The sequence below is a fragment of the Eupeodes corollae genome, chromosome 2 (assembly GCF_945859685.1).
Source record: "Eupeodes corollae chromosome 2, idEupCoro1.1, whole genome shotgun sequence".
NCBI classification, from domain to species: domain Eukaryota; kingdom Metazoa; phylum Arthropoda; class Insecta; order Diptera; family Syrphidae; genus Eupeodes; species Eupeodes corollae.
Window position 1 is genome coordinate 51886813 of NC_079148.1, and position 20840 is coordinate 51907652.

General features: G+C 38.0%; 1 protein-coding gene across 1 annotated transcript in view; it reads right to left on the bottom strand.

Annotated features, from left to right (window-relative positions):
* Positions 1 to 19766, bottom strand: part of LOC129947552 (probable ATP-dependent RNA helicase CG8611) — a 44394-nt gene extending 24628 nt beyond the window's left edge. Inside the window, exons 1-5 of the mRNA XM_056058155.1 lie at positions 19631 to 19766; positions 17955 to 19576; positions 17813 to 17897; positions 17559 to 17749; positions 17331 to 17482 (exon numbers count right to left, since the gene is read on the bottom strand). Of these exons, the coding sequence (XP_055914130.1) occupies positions 17331 to 17482; positions 17559 to 17749; positions 17813 to 17897; positions 17955 to 19576; positions 19631 to 19687 (2107 nt within the window). The 5' untranslated portion in view covers positions 19688 to 19766. The remainder of the gene's footprint in view (positions 1 to 17330; positions 17483 to 17558; positions 17750 to 17812; positions 17898 to 17954; positions 19577 to 19630) is intronic.
* Between the last annotated feature and the right edge of the window lie 1074 nt (positions 19767 to 20840).

The window sequence follows — 20840 nt, forward strand, 5'->3', positions numbered from 1 at the left end:
TTTCAGAGACGCTCAAGAGTCCAAGGTTATAAATACCCTACCGAACCTGAAATGGAAAGCGACAAACGTGATTAAATATCAAGCAAGGCTTGATATCTCACTGCTGAGTCAAAGAAATTGTGATATATCCAATCTGATAATCAAGGAGTCGAATAGAACTGTAGCTGCCAACAGCAAAGCGCTTCATCTTCATAGAGCCATGGTTTGATGTAGACTGTAAAAAGGCACGAGAATTATCGTTTAGCTGGCTTTGAGCATCAAATCAATATTTGTTGGCTAATTGATCTTTTAAGGTAAAATGTAAACTAAAGAAGGCAGCATTCTTCGAAGCTGAATCCAAGAGATTAGCGTCTGGTAAAAGTGGAAAGGAGTTTTGGAACCTGGCAAAGCAGCTAAACGGAAAAAAGTTTTCAATCTATTTAAGTATAGGTTCTGATCAGCTGGCAGATCGCTTTTAGAGTTTGTTGAATCCAACAGAAGGGCAACTTGTCTTTCAATACGCTACTCCGGGTTTTAAAAATGAAATTCTTGATGCTGCAATAAGACACCAAGAAGTTATTTCAGCTGTAATGGAACTTAAAGATGGGAAAGCATGTGGACCGAATGGCATACCAGCAGAATTTTATAAGTATGGTACAGCAGAGCTAATCAACCGACTGACAACTATACACTACCGGCCAAAATTTTGAGACCACCTCTGAAACCCCTAAACTTAGAAGAAAAGTTAATACGTGAAAAAAGTGAAGAGCATGTCTAGTTGTAAATGATAGAAAAATATAAACTAGTTTTGTACTAAACATAAAATATTTATTTAAAAAACCAATAAAAGCTATAAATTGAGTTTTCATCAAAAAACCCTCCTTTAAATTCGTTTTGTATTTTTTCTTGTGGAATATTATTCAAGCAATTTTGTAGAGTTTCCCAAAGAGCAGATTCCGATGTTATGTGGTGATTCCGGACATTTCTGTCAAGCTCTTCCCATAAGAGCTCAATGGTGTTATTATCTGGAGACTGCGGGTCCATACCATTACTTTTATAATTTCCCCATCTTCTTTTTGTTTCAGGCATCCCCGGAAAAGTTTTGAAGTGTGTTTCGGGTCATTATTTTGCTGAAATACAAAACCTTCACCGATTAATGCGAGTCCAGATACCAAAACGTGGTCTTCCAATATCGCTTTATAGACTTCTTTATCCATTCTTCCGATCACTCGTGTTAGATCTCCTACTTCATCGAAGGAAAAACATGCCGACAACATCTTCTGTTCAGCACTGCGCCTGACGTACACTCTGCAATTTGAGCCAAATATCTCAAACTTGGACTCATCGGTCCATAAGACTCTGTTGAAGTCTTCATCTGTCCAATCCTTATGGGTTTTGGCCCATTACAACCGTTTGATCTTGTTTTGGGGTCGTAGAAGTGGTTTCCGCACTGCAACGCGCCCAAAAAGTCCAGCATGCTTTAGCCTTTGTTGTATCGTTGATACAGATAATGGATCTTCCCGGATTTCATTGATCTCAGCGCGTATTTCTGGTGCTGTTTTCTTCCTAGAACGCTTGCTTATGGTGATGACTTTTGACCAGTAGTGTATATAACAATGTCATGGAAACAGGAATGATACCACTAGAATTTAAGGAGTCCATCATTTTCCCGATTCATAAGAAAGGGAGCTTGACCGAAATGTCTAATTATAGAGGAATATCCTTTCTAAATGCTTCGTATACAATATTCGCGCTGGTTTTGCAAAAACGTTTTAATAAATGAATAGAAGACAACAAGCTCTTAAAGGAGTTTCAAGCAGGCTTTAGTACAGGTTATTCGACGGTTGACCACATTTTTACCCTTAAAAGTATTGTAGAAACATTCCTGAATAAGGACAAGAAGCTATATACATTTTTCGTTGGCAGAGGAGAAATTCCCGAGATGGAATCAACGGTGGCATCTACAGTTCCAGTAAGGTTGAACTACTTAGTGAGCACCTTAAAGAGCTTCTTTGACTTATTCAGAGCCTATAAGGAGCGGTTTTATGCGGCTCCCCAACCTTGGAGTTATACTTAGGATCTGGCCCCCCACGTTGTGACATCGGGGTGACTTCCTGGCCACGTAAAAACTTCTTAGTTGCGAAGCACCAACAACCTAGGCAAACGAATGAAGTACAAGGAACTTCTGATATGCACGTGTAATGTTAGGTCCCTTAACAGACAACGGACTACCAAAGAATTAGCGGAGGCCCTTGACTGCAATAAAGCAGATATCACCGCCATCCAGGAAATACGATGGGATGGGCCGGGCAAAAAGAGGTGAAAAACTGCGATATTTACTATGGTGACTGCTACCACCAAAACCAACAGCGCTTATTTGGATGCGGCTTCGTTATTGGAGCCAGGCTTAGGCAAGAAGTCTTGAGCTATAGGTGCATCAATGAGCGCCTCATGACAATACGCATCAATTCTAAATTCGGCAACATTAGCCTGATATGCGCACGCCCCCAAAGAAGAGAAAGACGACAACACCAAAGATATGTTCTTCGAGGTCTTAGACAAAACATATGAGCAGTGTCCTAGCTACGATATTAAAATAGTCCTGGGCGATTTTAATGCCAAGCTAGGAAAGGAAGACATCTTTGGTGGAAAAATCGGGAAGAACAGCCTGCACGACAACACTTCCGACAACGGATTCAGGCTCATAGATTTTGCTGCGGGGCGAAACGTCATGGTAGCCAGTACGCATTTTCCACAACTCAACATCTACAAAGAAACTTGGAGTTCTCCAGATCAATCTCCCGTCAACCAGATTGACACAGCATCCAGCATCATGGATGTACGAACTTTCCGAGGAGCTAACATCGACTCGGACCACTACCTCACTGTAGCCAAGGTAGCACTTCGGATTTCCAGACCCAAGGCAAAACAGGGAGGTGCTGGGAGAAGGTACAACGTCGAACGGCTACAATCACAAGAGATCGCCAAATCCTTTTCCGACCGAGTTACAAGTAACCTCTCTCGAAGTTCTCTGCCGCTAACACAATGTATCGAAAACCAGTGGTAACAATGCCAAGATGCAATCAGAGGAGTCGTCTCTGATGTGCTGGGTTTCAAGCAGCCACCAACAAGGAACCCCTGGTTTGATGAGGAATGTCGGCAGGCAAATGCAGCCAAATAACAGCCATCCAAAGCGGCGCGGCATAAAAGGACGAGAGCTGCTGAGGCGAGAGGAATGCCGACTTCTCAGAAGGAAAAAGAGAGGGCATGAGAAGCGTGCGGTCGAAGATGTTGAGAGGTTAAAAAGCAGGAATGAAGTTCAAAAGTTTTATGAACAGGTGAAACGAAATTGACAGGAACATAAACCTAGAACCGAAGGCTGCAAAAACGAAAGTTGAAACATCATAGTGGAACCGCAGTCAATGCTGAGGATATGGAAGGACCACTTCTGCAGACTGTATAACGGCGACGACGAACCGAATTCCGCTGTCAGGCAGGATGATGATCCATTCAACATAGACGACGAAAGCCAACAATCCCGTCCTCCCGACTTAGACGAAGTAACGATTGCCATATCTAAGTCTAATAAAGCCTGAAGTCTTATAAAGCCGCTGGAGCGGATGGCTTGAATGCCGAGCTCTTTAAAGCAGCTGGAGATAAGTTGGTTAGGAGCATGCACCAACTTAACTGTAAGATATGGTCGGAAGGAAGCATGTCCGATGAATGCAACCTCAGTATTGTTTGCCCGATCCTGAAAAAAGGAGACCCTCTAAACTGCACCAACTATAGAAGAATCAGTCTACTTAACATCGCCTATAAAATCTTCTCTGCCGTAATATGTGAACGTCTAAAGCCCATCGTCAACAACCTGATAGGTCCTTATCAGTGTGGTTTTAGACCAGGAAAGTCCACAGTTGATCAAATATTCACATTAGAGCAGATCCTGGAAAAAACCCACGAACACCGAATCGACACCCACCATCTTTTCATCGATTTCAAGGCCGCATATGACAGCATATACAGGGACAAGCTGTATAGAGCAATGTCTAGTTTTGGCATCAATGCCAAACTCTTCCGTTTGTGCAGGATGACCATGGAGAATTCACGCTGCTCCATAAAGGTTGGAAACAACTTAACAGAACCTTTCGATGTCAAAAAAGGTTTTAGACAAGGTGATGCGCTGTCATGCGATTTTTTTAACGTCGTGCTTGAAAGAATAGTGCAGAGCTCACACGTCAACACTAGAAGCACTATCTTTCAAAATGTTGTCCAATTACTGGCATATGCTGATGACATTGACATAATCGGAAGAACTCAACGTTATGTCAATGGGGCTTTTGTGAGTATTGAGACAGAGGCGGCAAAAATGGGTTTAACGGTTAATGAGGGCAAAACAAAGTGCATGCTGTCGTCAAGAAAGGACATACAACACCGACGTCTTGGTCAAAACGTCACCATCGGCGGACGTAATTTTGAGGTAGCCAAGGACTTAGTCTACCTAAGCTACGCTGTAAACGCAGAAAACAACACCAGCGCTGAGATCAAACGCAGAATAACTCTTGCTAACCGCTGTTTCTTTCGACTAAGAAAGCAATTGAGTGGTAAAGTCCTCTCTTGAGGGACCAAAGTATTGCTATATAAGACCATTATCATCGCCGTCCTGCTATACGGTGCAGAAGCATGGACTATGACAAAAGCGGATGAAAGCACTTTGGGTCGGTTCGAGAGAAAAGTTCTTCGTGTGATCTACGGTCCCGTATGCATCGAAAGCATGGAACGACGAGCTGTACGGGCTGTACAGCGACGTAGACTTCGCCAGAAGGGTAAAAGCCCAACGACTAAGAAGGCTGGGTCACTAAGAGCGCATGGAAACCAATGCTCCGGCCCGGAAAGTCTTCGAATCCACACCTACAGGACAGCGCAGCAGAGGAAGACCGCGGTGTTAACTCAATTTTCAGACCTTTCAATCATAATATTTTTATAAAAACAAGAAAGATGAAGCTACGATTTAAACTTGATTGAGGTGGTGAGGGAATTCAATTACCCAGGAGTGTGTTAGTATGGAAAGACATCTAAGTGAAAAACGGAACTTCCTGGGCAAAGAGTTTCTCAAACAAGAGTAAAGCACATAGTAGCAAATTTCGTGTGTTTTAAGCATTGTCGAAAGTGTGGAATAACTGCTAAGATTCTTTATTAAAAGAATGTTTCATCTCCCCTAGAACACACCAAAATTTCATGGTTTTGCTGGAAACTGGACAATGTCCACTTTTTATCCAAACCTTGAGTTTATGATGAACTTGAACTTTTTAAGCATAAACTCCCCATACATACCTCACTATTTGCACGATTTAATGTATAATTTTCTAATATGGACTTAATCTATAAAGAAAAGGCCAAGAATTTTGAAAAGTGTTTCTGAACCTAGTTTAGTAAGTTAAAAGGTCATAATGCGTTCTATGGACTTTTAACCCGCTAAAATGAGTGCTTTTAACCTGGGCCGAATTTACATACCATGAGCTGTACTACTTTTATGAACTTTGCAAAAATAAATAAACACCCTCTCAAAATAGTCTTACATGAATAGCCTTAATTTTATGTGCATGTCTTATCGCAATAATCTTATCGTATTGTTCTATTCCAGTTCTGCCTTTATACCTCATGACAATATGACTTATAACTTTCCAAGCAACAACATTTTTCATCAAACTCTCTCAATTTATTTTAATTTTCCAAGCACAAACCGTTTAACAGCCTTAAGCGTACAAACCGCTAATTAATTATCGCATTGCAGCATAATTGTGGCAATAAAACAACAAACTTCCATATCCCATCAAGCTCTAGATTCCTATAAAGGCAAAGTGAACAATTCTATGTACTTTAAGCCAGCCCACGCGTCGAATAAGAAAATGTACATATTTATGTACCTACGGTACGTGAAAGAAAGTGCTTCCCTCACTTTTTGAAGAACAAAAAAACAACTTAACTTCCCCACCACCAACAACGACGTTAGTATTCGAACGATGACGACGACGCTAACAGCAATGAAGTCCTTCCGCTTATCGCCTCAACAGTAATAACAAAAACACACCACAACAAAATCCTATCGACGAAATGTTCTCGTCTACGTCTCTCCTTAAAGATTCGGAATGGAAGCCTCAAGACAGTGACTAATGCCCGCCTTTTCTGAATCTATTATTAAAAGTTACCAAAGTTTTCCTTTGCTTCGGAGAACGTTGTTGAAAACCTCAGCAATTAGTATTTTTCGTGGCATAATTTATGTGGCTGGAAAATTGTTCCTTACGCGTTTCCTTTTTTCCTTGGTTTTCTGATACAAGCATTTTTATTTTCCAATTTGAGCATGAGTAGTATTTTGAATTTTGTGGGTAACATTTTATTTGAGTGAGAGAGGGCACGTGGCTTGAGAGGGTGGAAAAAGGGGGTAGTGGCGTTTATAGAATGATCTTATATATAATATTTAAGAGGATTTATGGTGTATACGCCTGCGACCTTAATTACGTTAACGTTACGAAGCGCGGCGGTGGGCGGCCGACGCGACGACCGACGGCAGCGGCAGTGGCGGCTGTGGGTGGTTTCATTAGATTAAGTTCGTTTAATGACCAATAGAACAGCTTGATAGATTTGGTATGTAAAATAAAAGTGTAAGTTTTGTCGATATTATATAAGGTCAAATTTTGTGTTCATTTATTTATGTATATTTATTGTATATGTACATTTTAGTTAGGTACATAATCGGAAGTTCATGCTTTAGGAAAGGAATTTTGTTTTTTAACTTGTTTTCTTCTTTATTATTATGAGGGCCTTAAAGTCAAATAGGTCATAGCTTAGGGTACATGTGTTTGCTCATGACATTGATTGATCTATAGGCAAAATGTTGTGAAGTTTGATTACAAAATACCTGATAATTGAAGGCTTTGTAAGGGAAGCAATATTCCTAATAGAACATTTTTAAATGACTTTTTAAGAAACGTTTTTCTTTATTATTGTGTAAATTTCCTTTTTATTAAATTTGTGAAATGACATAAATTGACAGATTTTGGAAAAAAGAGATAGAGCTAAAGGTTAGATACCACGGCTGTTCGTTCTATGGCGGATCCCACCTTTAAATTGTTTTGTTTTATTTCCTCTATCCGCTATGGATATGACTCCCATTATATTTTTAAATATTTATTTAAACAAAATATATATTTTACTTCCTTAAAGTGTGTTTGCCAAAAGTACTACGTTTAACTGAGGACTATACCAAGAACATAATATGAATCGGTGACGAAACGGCTGTTTTTTAGCTGACGGCTTGACCCCAGAGTGAAGGTAATTTGCTACTTGGCCCTCATACGGCCAATGATCGTTTATGGTTGTCCTGTGTGGTTCAACGTTGACCATTGCAAGATGGAGAAGTTTCGGGTGTTCGAGCGGCAGTGTTTACGACGCTGTACCGGCTTATATCGAACAGCCGAGTCTTCTTATGTGCATTACTACTCCAACGAGGTCCTATACAACGGGGCTCGAATCAACAGAATTGACAATTTCGTGATAAAACTCGAGCTATGTCTTCCACCAACAATTTAATTTTCGGGGCGTTCTATCCGAACGACGAGTATTTTGAAAGTGCACGCTTGAGCGGCTTCATTCCACCAGAGGCATTCCTCTTTCTAGACAAATGCGGTCTGATACAAAATAGATTGGCAGTTTCGTTCATCTACTTCGTCAGACGAAGAACCGTGGATAGGCGACTCCCGTACAATCGGGACGTTATGGCACAAGGTGGAGCAGGGCTCCTTCAGTTCATTAGGGCTGTGTCCGAACGGGACCGAACTGATAGGGTGAAGCAGGAGAACCAGTTTTGGTGGCTTCAATCGGCACTTGATAGTGGGAAGTCGGGATGGGGTTGTAAGCCTTGGCCGGCTTACATACTTCTTTTATAGTTTTAGGGTTTAGTTTTAAGTAGAATAAGCATGGTGGCACAAAAAAAAATACAAAGACAATAAAATATAAAAACAAAAAACGTTAGATTTGCTGCTGTGGTTGTTCTAGTTTTAAGTAGTTTATAGGTAGAATAGGTAGTTTAAGTTAGTTTTAAGTTTTATATTAAGGACCTTATTTTAAGTAATTTTTAAGCAAAAATAAAAAGGATATTGATATTCAAAATCAAATGGGGTGGCGCAACAGTCCGTTGTGAACCAGGGCCTAGTGACTTACAACTGTGTGCGAGTACTGTTGTCAGGAATGGATATTGATATTAGTTTTCAAAAAATATTCTAATTAATACAAAAATAAATAAAATTGAATTGAAGTTAAAATAGATCTTTGGGCCGAAAGGCATTAGTAGTTAGTGTCCGTATGGGACCATTAAGTTAGTTGTAAGTTATGGATAATTAGGCTAGTTTTATGAATTTTTGTCTAGCTTTAAGATAGGTTTAAGAATGAACTAATAAAAATGAATTAAAAAAAATAATATGAATCGGAAATTCAACCTTTTTTTAATAACGCAGCTCAAATTCATCAACTTTTGACCAATGGACAATGGGGGGGGTCATATGAGCCAAAAAGCTTATACAATTAATTTGTATGATTAAAGATTTCTAAATCTAAATATTTGTTAGTAATTCAACGACATTTTCCAAAAAGCAACTGTTGAAGCACAAGCAGTTCAACAATTTTTTTAAAACTAATTTTTTCAATTCACTTAAAATCTATAGTTAAATTAACTTTTGACTTAAAACTAAATTTATTTTCAATTTGATATTTTTAATACTTAAACTATAATTTAAATGTAAAACTTAAAGTCTAAACTTGAATTAAAAATTATAAAATGTAAATAAAAAATCATTGCGAGTATAGCTTAAAATGTCAAGATCCTAAATTTGTACTAAAATTCTTAAATTTTCAAATTTGCCGCCACTAAAAATCATCGGCCATCTTTTAAATAAATAAATAAATTGGATTGCGCAACAGTCCGTTGGGAACCTGGGCCTAGTGACATACAAATCTTAACAATTCCTGTGTGCGAGTACTGTTGTCAGGAATGGAAGGGACCTACAATTTTAGGCCGAATCCGAACGGCTAATTTTTTCATGACAAGAATTACTCTGGAAGGATTTGTCAATTCCTCGCAAGAGGTAGTACCCGCGAAAATTATTTTTTTTTAAATTAAGGTGGCACAGGCACTATCCAGCATGCCACGGGTACTACCATCTTTTAAAGTAAAAAATGTACTAAAACTAAAAACAAGAAAGAGAAAGAAGACAATAAAAGAAGGATCACGTCATAGACACGGGTGTGTCTATGGATCGGGCATTTAAGCACTTACTTACTTACACCTTACCGAAAAGTTTAACTTTGTTTTTCTTGCGTGTTTTTTTTTCTTGAATCCGCTCTACCGTCGTCGTCGCTCTTTTTTTTTTTGGTCGAATTTTCCGAAGACTTTTTCAGTTTTGAAGTACATAAGTAGAATAATTTATTATCTGTGAAGAATTGCTAATCAAATCAATCGCGATTAATATCTTAGCAGAGGTAGTGAAAAAAGCTTTGCTCGTAAATTTTTTGTTTCTGGAAAAACTTTATAGGAATGCTTTAAATTATTTTCTTAAAATTTGTTTTTAAGAAAAAGATCAAATGTTTAGGTTCTTAAAAACAAAACTTGAATATAAGATCGTCAAATTGATATAAAGTTGCCTTTAAATTTCTAAACCTCGCCTTTAATTAAGTCTAAAAAGTTCGAACTCAAGCATGACATTACGATGGTAAAAGTCGAAAAAAGTGGATCCTCCGATTCCGTCCGTCTGTCTCTCTGTCTGTCCTGGCCCCTATTTCTCAAAGCCTTGTTCCGATTGAGTTCAAACTAATCTTAAAATATAATAAATATTTTTAAACAGACTTTTTGGAGGACATAGCAAGTTTCTTCCCAACTTATTTGTTAACCTAATTTATTTTCCAACGCATTAACTATCATGCACCGGGTACTATTACCGAAAATTAAATAACATTTTTGAGTGTTGAGTAAAAATTCATCTATATGTTAACTGTCTCAAATGATGATAACGTGGCTGCGGATTTAGAATCCATACACTTAGGCCAAAAGAAAAGGCCCATTGTGATATCACATGAATCTAGAGAATTACTTCTTACTAGTCGAACCATTTTGAGCTTTTTATAAAGCGAAGAAGATATTTGATATCCTTTTTAGCTAGTTCACTGGAATTATCGAAAGAGTAGTCTCCCAGATCAAGTTTGCGTCTTAGGGAAAAAGCTGGGCAAGTGCAGAGAAGGTGAGAGATTGTTTCCTCTTTTTCTTCGTCCATACAGCTCCTGCAGAAGTCATTTGAGGCTACACCAAATCGTATTGCGTGTCTGCCTATAAGAGAGTGTCCTAAGGACACTTATTAGATAGCTAATATGAAGTCTGCTTTGAGATAACAAGTCTTTAGAGCTGAAGGCCATGTGAGTTTTGTGGCTGCGCATGTCGGTAAATTGTGCCACCTAGAATTTGCTATCGCAAAAGCTGTTTCTCTTAGCATTAGTTTACATGTAGCTATCGGTAGACCTATCTCCTCCCTTTCAGGTGAAATAGGCCTTACGGTTCCATTTTTAGCGAGTTCATCGGCTCTACAATTTCCCGTGATGTCTCTGTGGCCCGGCACCCAACATAGGTGAATGTTAAATTGCTGCGCCATCTCCATAAGAGACGATCGACAATTTGATCTCTAAAATTTCCACTTGGAAGACGCTTCAATTCTTAGGGAGGCGGAATGAGATGCTTAGATTAAGCTTTTCTGAGTACACACCACTACCAACTCCCTCATTTGTCTTAGATCCATCTGTATAAAAATGAATACTTTTGTTGTCTAGGGGATTTTTGTCTTCCCATTTATCTCTGGATGGAATGAATACCTGGAAGTTTTTTTGCAAGGAATAGTGAAGTCTATGTACTTTGGTACAGAACCAAAGAGGTTCAAAATGATGGGGTGCCCCACATTGTTGTTGGTCCATTGAGATAAGGCGTCGAGTTTTATAGCTATACTCGCTGCCATTTGTTTACTGAAGGTGTCGAGGGGTGTCAGATGGAGGAGGCTGTCTAACGCTGCTGAGGGTGTGATTTTAAATGCCCCGCTTATGCAGAGACATGCAGTGCGTTGGACTCTTGCTGAGTTTGTCGTAGTATGTGACTTTCTAAAAGGGTAAAATAACTTCTTAATTTAAGAAAGTTCAACAATAGAATAGTTAGATTAAAAAACAGTCGAGCTCTTGACCAAGTTCTAGAGTATTTCAGCACTTATGCAAAAATGCAATTTGATTGGTAATTTAAGAACGTTCTCGCATTAAATTATGATATTGATTACATATAGTTAAAATCTAAACTAAAGAGTGGTGGACCCTCCTATGTTATTTTTGAATACAACACAAATTATTTAGGAAATTACTTCAGAATTCTATAAATATGGAACAGAGAATATGATAAACAAAATAGTGATAATGAACAATAACATTATTGCCTTATATCGCAAGAATTCAAAGAAGAGCTTATTTTTCCAATCCACAAAAAAGGTAATACAATGGACACTGCAAACTATAGAGGAATTTTTTTCTTAAATACATCTTACAAAATATTTACATCAATTTTGCACAGTAGACTAAAAATGAGGATAGACGAACACAAGCTATTGAAGGAATTTCAAGCTGTCTTCAGACAAGAATATTCCACCATTGATAACATCTTTGTACTACGAAGTATCGCTGACTACTATTTCAAAAAGCTGTATGTTTTCTTCGTCGGTTTTAAGGCAGCTTTCGACACGATTGACCGCAATGCATAGATTTACAGAATGTTTGGATTAGGAATGTCATACAAGTTCGGAAAGGTACTTTAGAATCTTTATCTGGTTGTATGCTGAGTCCAAGCTTATTTGCACTCTTTATTAATGATATAACGGATTGTCTTCCAGGAGGAGTAGAATATGTTGGTATTCTCATCAAAGCTCTCCTTTTTGCGGATGACTTAGTATTATTTGCGTACTCACCAAAATCGCTACAACTCTTGATTAATAAACTAGGTATCTACTGTGAAACCTGGAGATTAGTGGTTAGTCTTGAGAAGTCGAAGATAATGGTTTTTCACAGGGTTGCATTTTGAGACCCTTGGTTTTCTCGCTTTTTATAAATGACTTGAAGATAATATACCAGGTGGTGTTGTTTTTGGTGATCTAGTTATCAAGGTGCTCCTTTATGCGGATGACCTTGTTATTTTAACTGATAATCCTGAAACGCTTCAACTCCAAATTAACAAGTTAAAACAATATTGTGATTTGTGGGACCTTCAAATAAATACTGCGAAGTCTAAGATCATGATATTCAGACACCATAATCGCAGTGCACGTAATGACCGTTCTTGGAAATTGAGCGGTTCAAATATAAAAGTAGTGAAGGACTTCAAATATCTAGGTTCCACAATAGCACACAATCTGAGCTTTCGAAGTCATATAAGAGATAAATTTGCCGCAGCAAAAGCAGCTATTAACTGTACGTGGTAAAATTTTTTCAATAGCAAAAATATAGATCCGGCTTCGAAATTTATAGTGTTTGAATCAACCGTTAAAAGCTGCCTTTGCTATGGAAATGAAGTGTATGGCTACATGCAATTAGACGAAATAGAAACTATCCAAAAATATTTCTTCAAGCGAATCTTTAGACTCCCATATAATACCCCCAATTATGCCATACACGATGAGTCGGGACTACCACCAATTGTTTTAAGGAATCTAGAAGCAAATGCAGACTTTATAATCAAAGTCATGCAAAGATCTAACAACAATTTGCAGAAAAGGATTCTCCTAACAGCGTTACGTAGTTTGGAGTGAGTTGGCCTCAGAACATAACTTTCCTTTGACGTTTTGTTTGGATAATCTAGATTCGTGGAGGAATGAACTTTACGATTGTATTTCTGTTATAGATGACAACATTTTTCAGACATTTCGCAATCGGGCAAGGGAGTCCGAATCTAGATCATTATGCAGTAAACTTAATTTCTCTTTGGGGGAAGCAAATTATTTTCGAACCGAGTTCACTTTTGTTGAGATAAGTCTGATATTTAAGGTTCGCAAGGAGATGCTTGAGCTTAACTATAGACCTCACAGAAATGATATAAATCCTAACTGTACATTATGTAACCTCAATCAAATTGAAAATGTTTTCCACTTCCTAGCGTTATGTCCGATCTTAAAAGAGATCCGGCGTTTCTATTTCAATAAGAGCTTCCTTTCGTTTGAGGACTGTCTTGGATTTTTGAATGGTGAAGGTGGTTGGAAACTTCTTATCCGTTTTTTCTCTTGAAGCTGTTGCGTATAGAAATTCATTCGTGGACCTCTAGTGTAATGTCCAGTCTAATATAATTTTGTTTTAGCTAAACCAAAAGCCCGTTTCACTGTTGATATTGAAAGTCTTTTACTGCTCCTCACTTTTTTATGTATATAAATATCAATGATTAAACCTAAAAAGTTTTCAATAAACTTAACTATACCAAACTAATATTTATTTCAAGATATATGCTAGTAGTTTTTGTTTTCGCTAAACTAAAAGCCTGTAACATTTGTTATTTTCAAACCAATTAAATCGTTGAATCTGGCATACTTAATCATAATCAGTATCTTAATCTTAAATTATTTTGTAAATTGTTAATTTTTATTATATAACAGCTAAAAAATATCTTCTCTCTCAATGTTTAAAATTTAGATATAACCGGCAGGCGGCTTAATAGCCATGCTTGTAAATCTTTAAAATGTAAGTGAGCCTGTATTTTTGTGAAGAAAAAATAAAGATAGCAATAATAATAATAATAATGGTTTTTCGAAAAGGTGGGGGAAGAGTAAGCACTAATGAACAGTAGACTTACAATAATGAAAGAATATAAATATCTTGGCATCAATGCCAAAAACAACATTGGCAAACATCTTGCCGATAAATTGTAAAAATCGAAAACAACTATTTCATTTCATTTAATTTATTCGTGAATACTTAATAACTGTAAGATATAATATCTTATAAAATAGTTACAAGCTAATAATACAAATTGATAGAACAAGCTAATAATTCAGTATCTAATATTAGTCCATATGAAAATTAAATGGAAAAACATCTTCAGTAATAAGCACATACCTCAAAGCATTAAATACAAAGTATTTGAATCGATAGCGGAGTCAACATTAATGTATGCAGCTCAAGTGTGGGGTAGCAAAAAATATGAAACTGTTGAAATATTACTCCGATTTTATATAAAATGGATATTTCGATTACCACCGAATGCATTAAACTAGATGTTAATACTGGAAACAGGAATTTCTCCTTTGTTTAAGGTAAGGTCTTTCTGATGTCAGATGAGCGTCTCCCGAAAATAGCAGCACTGCAGGTGAAGCAGAGAAAATCAGGTTGGTTCAGAAAGTGGCTAGAGCTAGCTGAAGTAGAAGGTATAAATCTGGTACCAGAAGACTTTCTAAGGTGGAAACCCCTTCTGTACCAACTAATTGCTGCAGTAGACGATCGATATAGACTGAGGTACACATCCGAAGAGAAGAATCCATCTACAGAATGTCTTACAGCAAGCTGGACTACAATCTTAAACTAAAGAATTACTTCCGAGATGACCTAACAACGGATCAAATATCTATGATATTTAGATTTACAGGAGAACTACTCAACCTAAAATTTTCATTTCATGGGTTGATGTCCAGTGTTACGAGAAACAAGAAGACATGTCTTTGGATGTTTTATCGGAAGGGCTGATCACTCATCATCTAAATGAAGTAGATGCTCCCGTATTATATAAATATTTTAAAATCGCATTAGAATATAGAAACAGAATTATTAACGAAAATTTGTAAAGATTGTTAAAAGACATTACATATGTTTATAGAATAAAAAGTTGTCAATCAAGCAGACGGCAAACAGCCATGATATATATTCACATCTGTAATAGTTATGTATGAACATTTAACATTAAAAAAATAAATCTAATATAAATCTAAATCTTTAGGAAATTACTGTAATTTCTTTTTATTATGATAATATTGGTATGGTTCAATTATGTATGATACAAAATATGGTCGAAATGGCCGACGCGACTGTTAATGGGTCGAATTATCTCATCTCATCGTTAACGACTTACTCCTTTACTTTCAAATAACCCCAAAGAAAGAAGTCCAAAGGTGTCGTTAGCTGTATAGCAAGTGGGACCGTCCTGTTGAAACCATATCTATATCTTGTATTATTCTTTTACTAACAGTTTGACGGTTGCTATAAGCTTACTACTTTATGAAAATTCTGAAGTGTACAAACAAAAATTTGGCCATACAAAGTTCGTTATCATCTCACGATAGCCAATACTATTCACAGTAATTGCCAACAACGAAAAAATACGACCTTATAAGCCGCAACAAACAGTCACTCTTTGTAGGCGCATTGGTTTTTCGAGAGTCACTCTTGGATTATCATTCGCCCAAATAAGACAATTCTGATTACAGACGAGTCCACTGAGGTTAAAAATATACGCCTCATCACTGAAGCTGATTTTCTTCGAAAATAAATCACCACCATTCCTAAAATGGTGAAGAGGCTTTAGTTCTTGAGTCAACTCCATATTGTAAGCATGTAAATCCAAGTCTTTATGCATAATGTTCAAAGTTGTCGAGCGTGAGAGGTGCAATTGTTGGGCACGACGACTCGCATGAGTTGAGGTGGACGGCTCTTCAACATCGGCCCTTAAAATTTAACCACACTTTCTCACAAGGAACTTGTTCAAAAGGATTGGGAAAACTGAGACAGTTTAGAGATTGTTATCTTTTTAGACCATTTTTAAAGACTGATGTAATGAATGCCTTCTTCTATGTGGTTGGGAATTTACCAGACCTCAGAGATAGTGCAGTTACGCGAAGAAGGGAGATGCCAATACTGACTTCCCTTTTCTTTTAGACAATTGGAGGAATTACGTCTGGACCAGAGGAATAGTCATCTTTAAGTAATGCAAGATTTTGTCTTACGTCATTTGAACATTATTAAAGGTAGTCTGGGGACAGTTCCGTTTCGATGCGTGCGCTTGCCGGCATTCGTCGTCAAACCAGGGGTTTCGCTGTTGTGGCCGTGTGAAACGTAGCACTTCAGCGGCGGCATCTCTGATGGCTGCAAGGCAATGTCGCCACTGGTTTTCAATGCTTAATGCAGTTAACATAGGACCCCATACGAGGTTACGAGAGACTCGATCGGAAAAGGACATGAGAGTCTCTTGCGATTGTAGCCGTCTAAGGTCGAAACTTCTCACAGTACTTAATTGTTTTGGGTTGGACCGGGATATCCGTAGCCGTACCTTGTCTACATTTGCATAGACCTGCGACTTCAAAAAATTCCACAGGAAAAAGTCTAGCGGGGTTAATTTGCATGACCTTACTGGTCAATTCACATCACCCCTGTGAGAGATAACCTTACCCTCAAATCGTTCATGCAAAATGTCAATCGTGGCGTTTGCTGTGTGGCACGTAGCCTCGTCCTGCTGGAACCACATGTCGTCTAGGTCCATGTGGTTCAATTTGGGCCATAAGAAATTAGTTATCATCGTTATGTAGTGCTCGCTGTTGGCGGTGACCGCCTCACTAACGTCAAAAAAGTACGGACCAATTACTCCAAAATCTACACTAAACGGTATCTTTTTGAGGATGCATTATCACGCGCCTCGTAACTAAAAATTATTTTTCGGCCTAAATTAGGGTTATTTTCTAAACGATTCAAAGCCCAGTCAGCGAACAAACGGCGTTGTCTATGGTCATAAACTTTGAGCTCCTGGGTCAGTTGGATCTTGTACGGGTGAAGGTCTAAGTCCCGACGCATATTTCGCCAAGTTGAAGTCTGGGAAAGGCCGAGTTTTTGTGCACGGCGAGGAATAGACTGCCTCGGGTTCTTTCACGGACCGCGGAGATATTCTCGGCCGATCTTGCGTTCCTTGAACGTACGGGTGTTGGCTGATTGTTTATTGAACCGGTCGTCTCAAATTTGGCCACCAAACGTTGAAGAGTCGACTTTGAAGGGCCATCACGTCTACCGTAAAATAAGCGCAATGCGCGCAACGTTTGCATCAACGAACCCTCATTTGATAATAAAGTTTGATGATTTGGAAGTGCTGTTCAATCGTGTAACTTGCCTTGATTTTTGAATAATAAACAAAAGATTTGACAGATGTCACCAAATCAAAATGGTCTCTAGGGGCGCCACAAAAAAAACCTCTAGTAAAATTATATTTGCCTTTACTTTCGAAACCGAAAAATGAATGACGTATCTAATCAAAAAATTAAGCTTACCTTTACAAGCCTTATCGTGCATTTCCTTATCATCGGCAATTAGTTCTTGGAATTTATGTTGCAAATTCGAAGCAGCCTCTTGAATATTTCTAGCTTCTGAATCCGCATCAACCAAGGCATTTAAATAGACATCCATATCAACTTGTGAAATTCTAGAATCAAACACAAAACATTTCTTCCATTTCCAAATCTCTGTTGAATTTGATTGGATTTTTTTAAAGAACAAACCTTATTCTCTTATCTTCAAGAACTCGAATGAAATTCGTTTCACTTGGGGTTAGGAAGAGAACAGCACGACCACTTTTTCCAGCACGAGCAGTTCGTCCAACTCTATGAACGAAATCGGATATTTTTTGAGGTGGTGAATATTGAATGACCAGGTTGACTTCAGGAACATCCAAACCACGTCCAGCGACATCCTGGAAAAGGCAAAGAAAGTTTATTTAAAGAGCTTAACTTGAGGTCTTATTAAAATTTCTCACAGTTGCTAAAAGGACACCAGCTTTGGCGTCTCTGAAAGCATTAAACACTCCTTGTCGCTCGTTCTGAGTCATAGAACCATGCAGTCTAAGAAAAAGAAACTATATTTGGAGGCCTTTGAAAGTATAAATATCAATAACAAACTTGAAAAATCTCATTCCCTTGAGCAGTGGGTCATCCCCGTCGTCCTCATCCTCATTCAATTCGTCCTCATCGTCGAGAACCTTCTGTGTCAGTTGTTCATTCATCAGATCATGATGGAAGTTTACCATTTCCATTGTGGACATAAACACCATTGCCTTGAAGTTCTTCTTTTGCAATTCTTTGGCCAGCAGCCCAGACAGAGTGACCAATCGCAATTTAGTTGGAGCAACAACAAAACTCATCTGAAGATTCTCGGGAATCACAAGAGAGCCATCTTCATCCACATCAGGCATCTCGCCTCCGATCATAGTTTGCATCGTCGTCGCAGGATCTTCATCCTTGTTATCGATAAACAGGGGTTCTTTGAGGGTGAGCCCGGCTAGTTTTTGGACAGCTGACGTAAGTGTGGCTGAGAGTAAGAGACGTTGTAAATTATCGAGTTCCTTGCCTTCGGCTGCAGATTTCTGCCTTTGTTCGTCGATAGCTTCAACAATTTGCTTGACATCACGTTCGTAGCCCATTTCGAGGAGCCTGTCAGCTTCGTCCAACACAATGAACTTGGATTTGTCCAGTTTAAAGGTTTCGGTGTGCAGCAAGTGATCCACCAGACGACCTGGTGTTCCCACCAGAATATTGATTCCCTTCCGCAAACGAGCTTTCTCGGCTTTTCTGCGCTCGCCTCCGGTAAGAATGCCCGGGACAATCCATTGGAAGGGTTTCAGCAGCTTCACGAATAGCTCATAAGTTTGGATTGCGAGTTCACGGGTTGGCACAATTATGACGGCTAAAATTCCATCCTCTCTGGTTACCTTGGGACGGATTTCTTGGAGTTTCTGCACGACTGGCAGGGCATAGGCAAGAGTTTTTCCCGAACCGGTTTGCGAACGCACCAGGATATCTTTGCCTTTGATGGCTTCAGGGATTGTTTTCTGTTGCACTGTTGTGAGCTCTGTGATGTTTAGGATGTCGGCCAGATTCTTGATGCAATGTGGGTGAATGTCAAGCGACGATATCGGAGCTCCAGTGAAGACTTTTTCTCGTATAGGCTTCACTAATCTCTGTCCGAGCATCTTCGCCTCGGGATTTTTAGTGAAAAGTTGTATTTTACTCACTGACCTATCGCTGGGTCTGACCACCTTCTTACCAGTCTTTGAAACACCATTTTGCTGTGGGTTGTCAGTGTCTTTCACATCCCGTTTGTTGGGATTCTGAGAGAATTTGCGGATTCCTTCATCGATTTCCTTGTTTGTGAGAACTTTCTTGGTGAACGGATTGATTTGCGGCTTTGTTTTTTTGTTCTTCCGATCGAAACGTGACTGTTTATCATTCTTTTGCTGGGGTTTCTCTTTGGGAGCACCTGAAACTATGTTCAACATGAGTTCACCTTGGGTATGTTGTTTTTCTTCGACCACATCGGGTGGTCGGAGGACCAAAGGCCGCTTGGGCGTCACAGGCGATCCAGGCACACTCGGATTTGTTGAGCCATTCGTCTTTTGTGGACGACGTCGTGCAACAATTGCCTTCACTTTTGTGGGCTTTGGATCGAATGAAAACCCCGCAGCGGCTTGGTTTTTGGAAGATTTCTTAACTACTACCTTGGGTCTTCTTTCAGGTAAAACTTTCTGTGAAATACATTTTCATGATTATTAAAGTTGTATTTGTATTTGAGAGCTTACCTTTGGTTTACTACGAACTGCTAAAGTATTATTGTTGATATTTAGTTGAATATCCATTATAAATTGGATAAATTATTAATAAAATACAATTTAAATCTTAAAAGTAGTTTTCTGTTCGTTCGTGGTTCAAAAGTTTTTGTTTTGACGTCTAGCCACACGTGTAAGTGACAGTTCTGCTAGTTTGAGAAGCAGTGGATATTTGTTTTTGATAACTCAAATGGATGCATTCAGTCCACAATATGCTTTTGCGTGTTGAATTTTCTTAAATAAGTTGGTTCAACCGAAGTTTCTTGTAAATATTGTCGCACGAATAAATTACAGTTTATTCCAATTTATCTGAATTTGATTTTTGGCTAAAAATATGCTATACATAAAACAGTGTTTTTGAGATATAGAGAAAAGAATAAAATGAAAAAGGTATTCATTTCAATTAAATCTTTAACTTCGTTTAAGTGTTGAAACAATGTTACAAATCAATAGTGAAAAAAAAACCTTTACATTTCTACTTAATTTTTTAACATTGTTACACTGCAACTTGTTTTTGTTTTGTCACACTATTTTCAAGAATTTCATTCAAATTTCCATTTGATTGTGATTTAATTGTCATTGCAAATATTTGTTTTACATTTGTGAGATATTTTAATGAGTTTTTACTATAAAAAGAATTCTCATTTTAAGGCTAAGGAAAAATACAGTGTACCTTATTATAGCCACTTGTTTCTTTTAAAACAATGTTTTTTGGTTGACCGAAAATGTTCTTCAATTTTCTTGAATTTTGTAAGTACTTTCTTGGGTTGTTTTTATTTATTTAATTGGACTTTCGTTAAAGCTTGCATCAACACTTTATAGTATTTTATAGGAAGTAAAAAGAGATACTACTCGTGTATGCTCTGCAACTATCGGGTTTCGACATACACTGCCAATCACTAGGATAAGGCCACATATTTTTCAACCGATTTTCGTTCTTTATACCTGCTGGAAATTTCGTACCAATAAAAATTTACTACATTTGAGTAGGTAGATATTTTCTTTAAAAAAAAGTAATAAAATTAAGGGGTTAAATAGAAAAAACAGTTGGAAATTCCCTACATTAATTAAAGAGCTACTTAAAAACAGTATGAAAAAGTGCGTCACTTGGATGAGGCCACATGAAAAATCTTATAAAATATCAAGAATATGAAAGAAATGTGTACAGTTTTTGGTTTTCAAA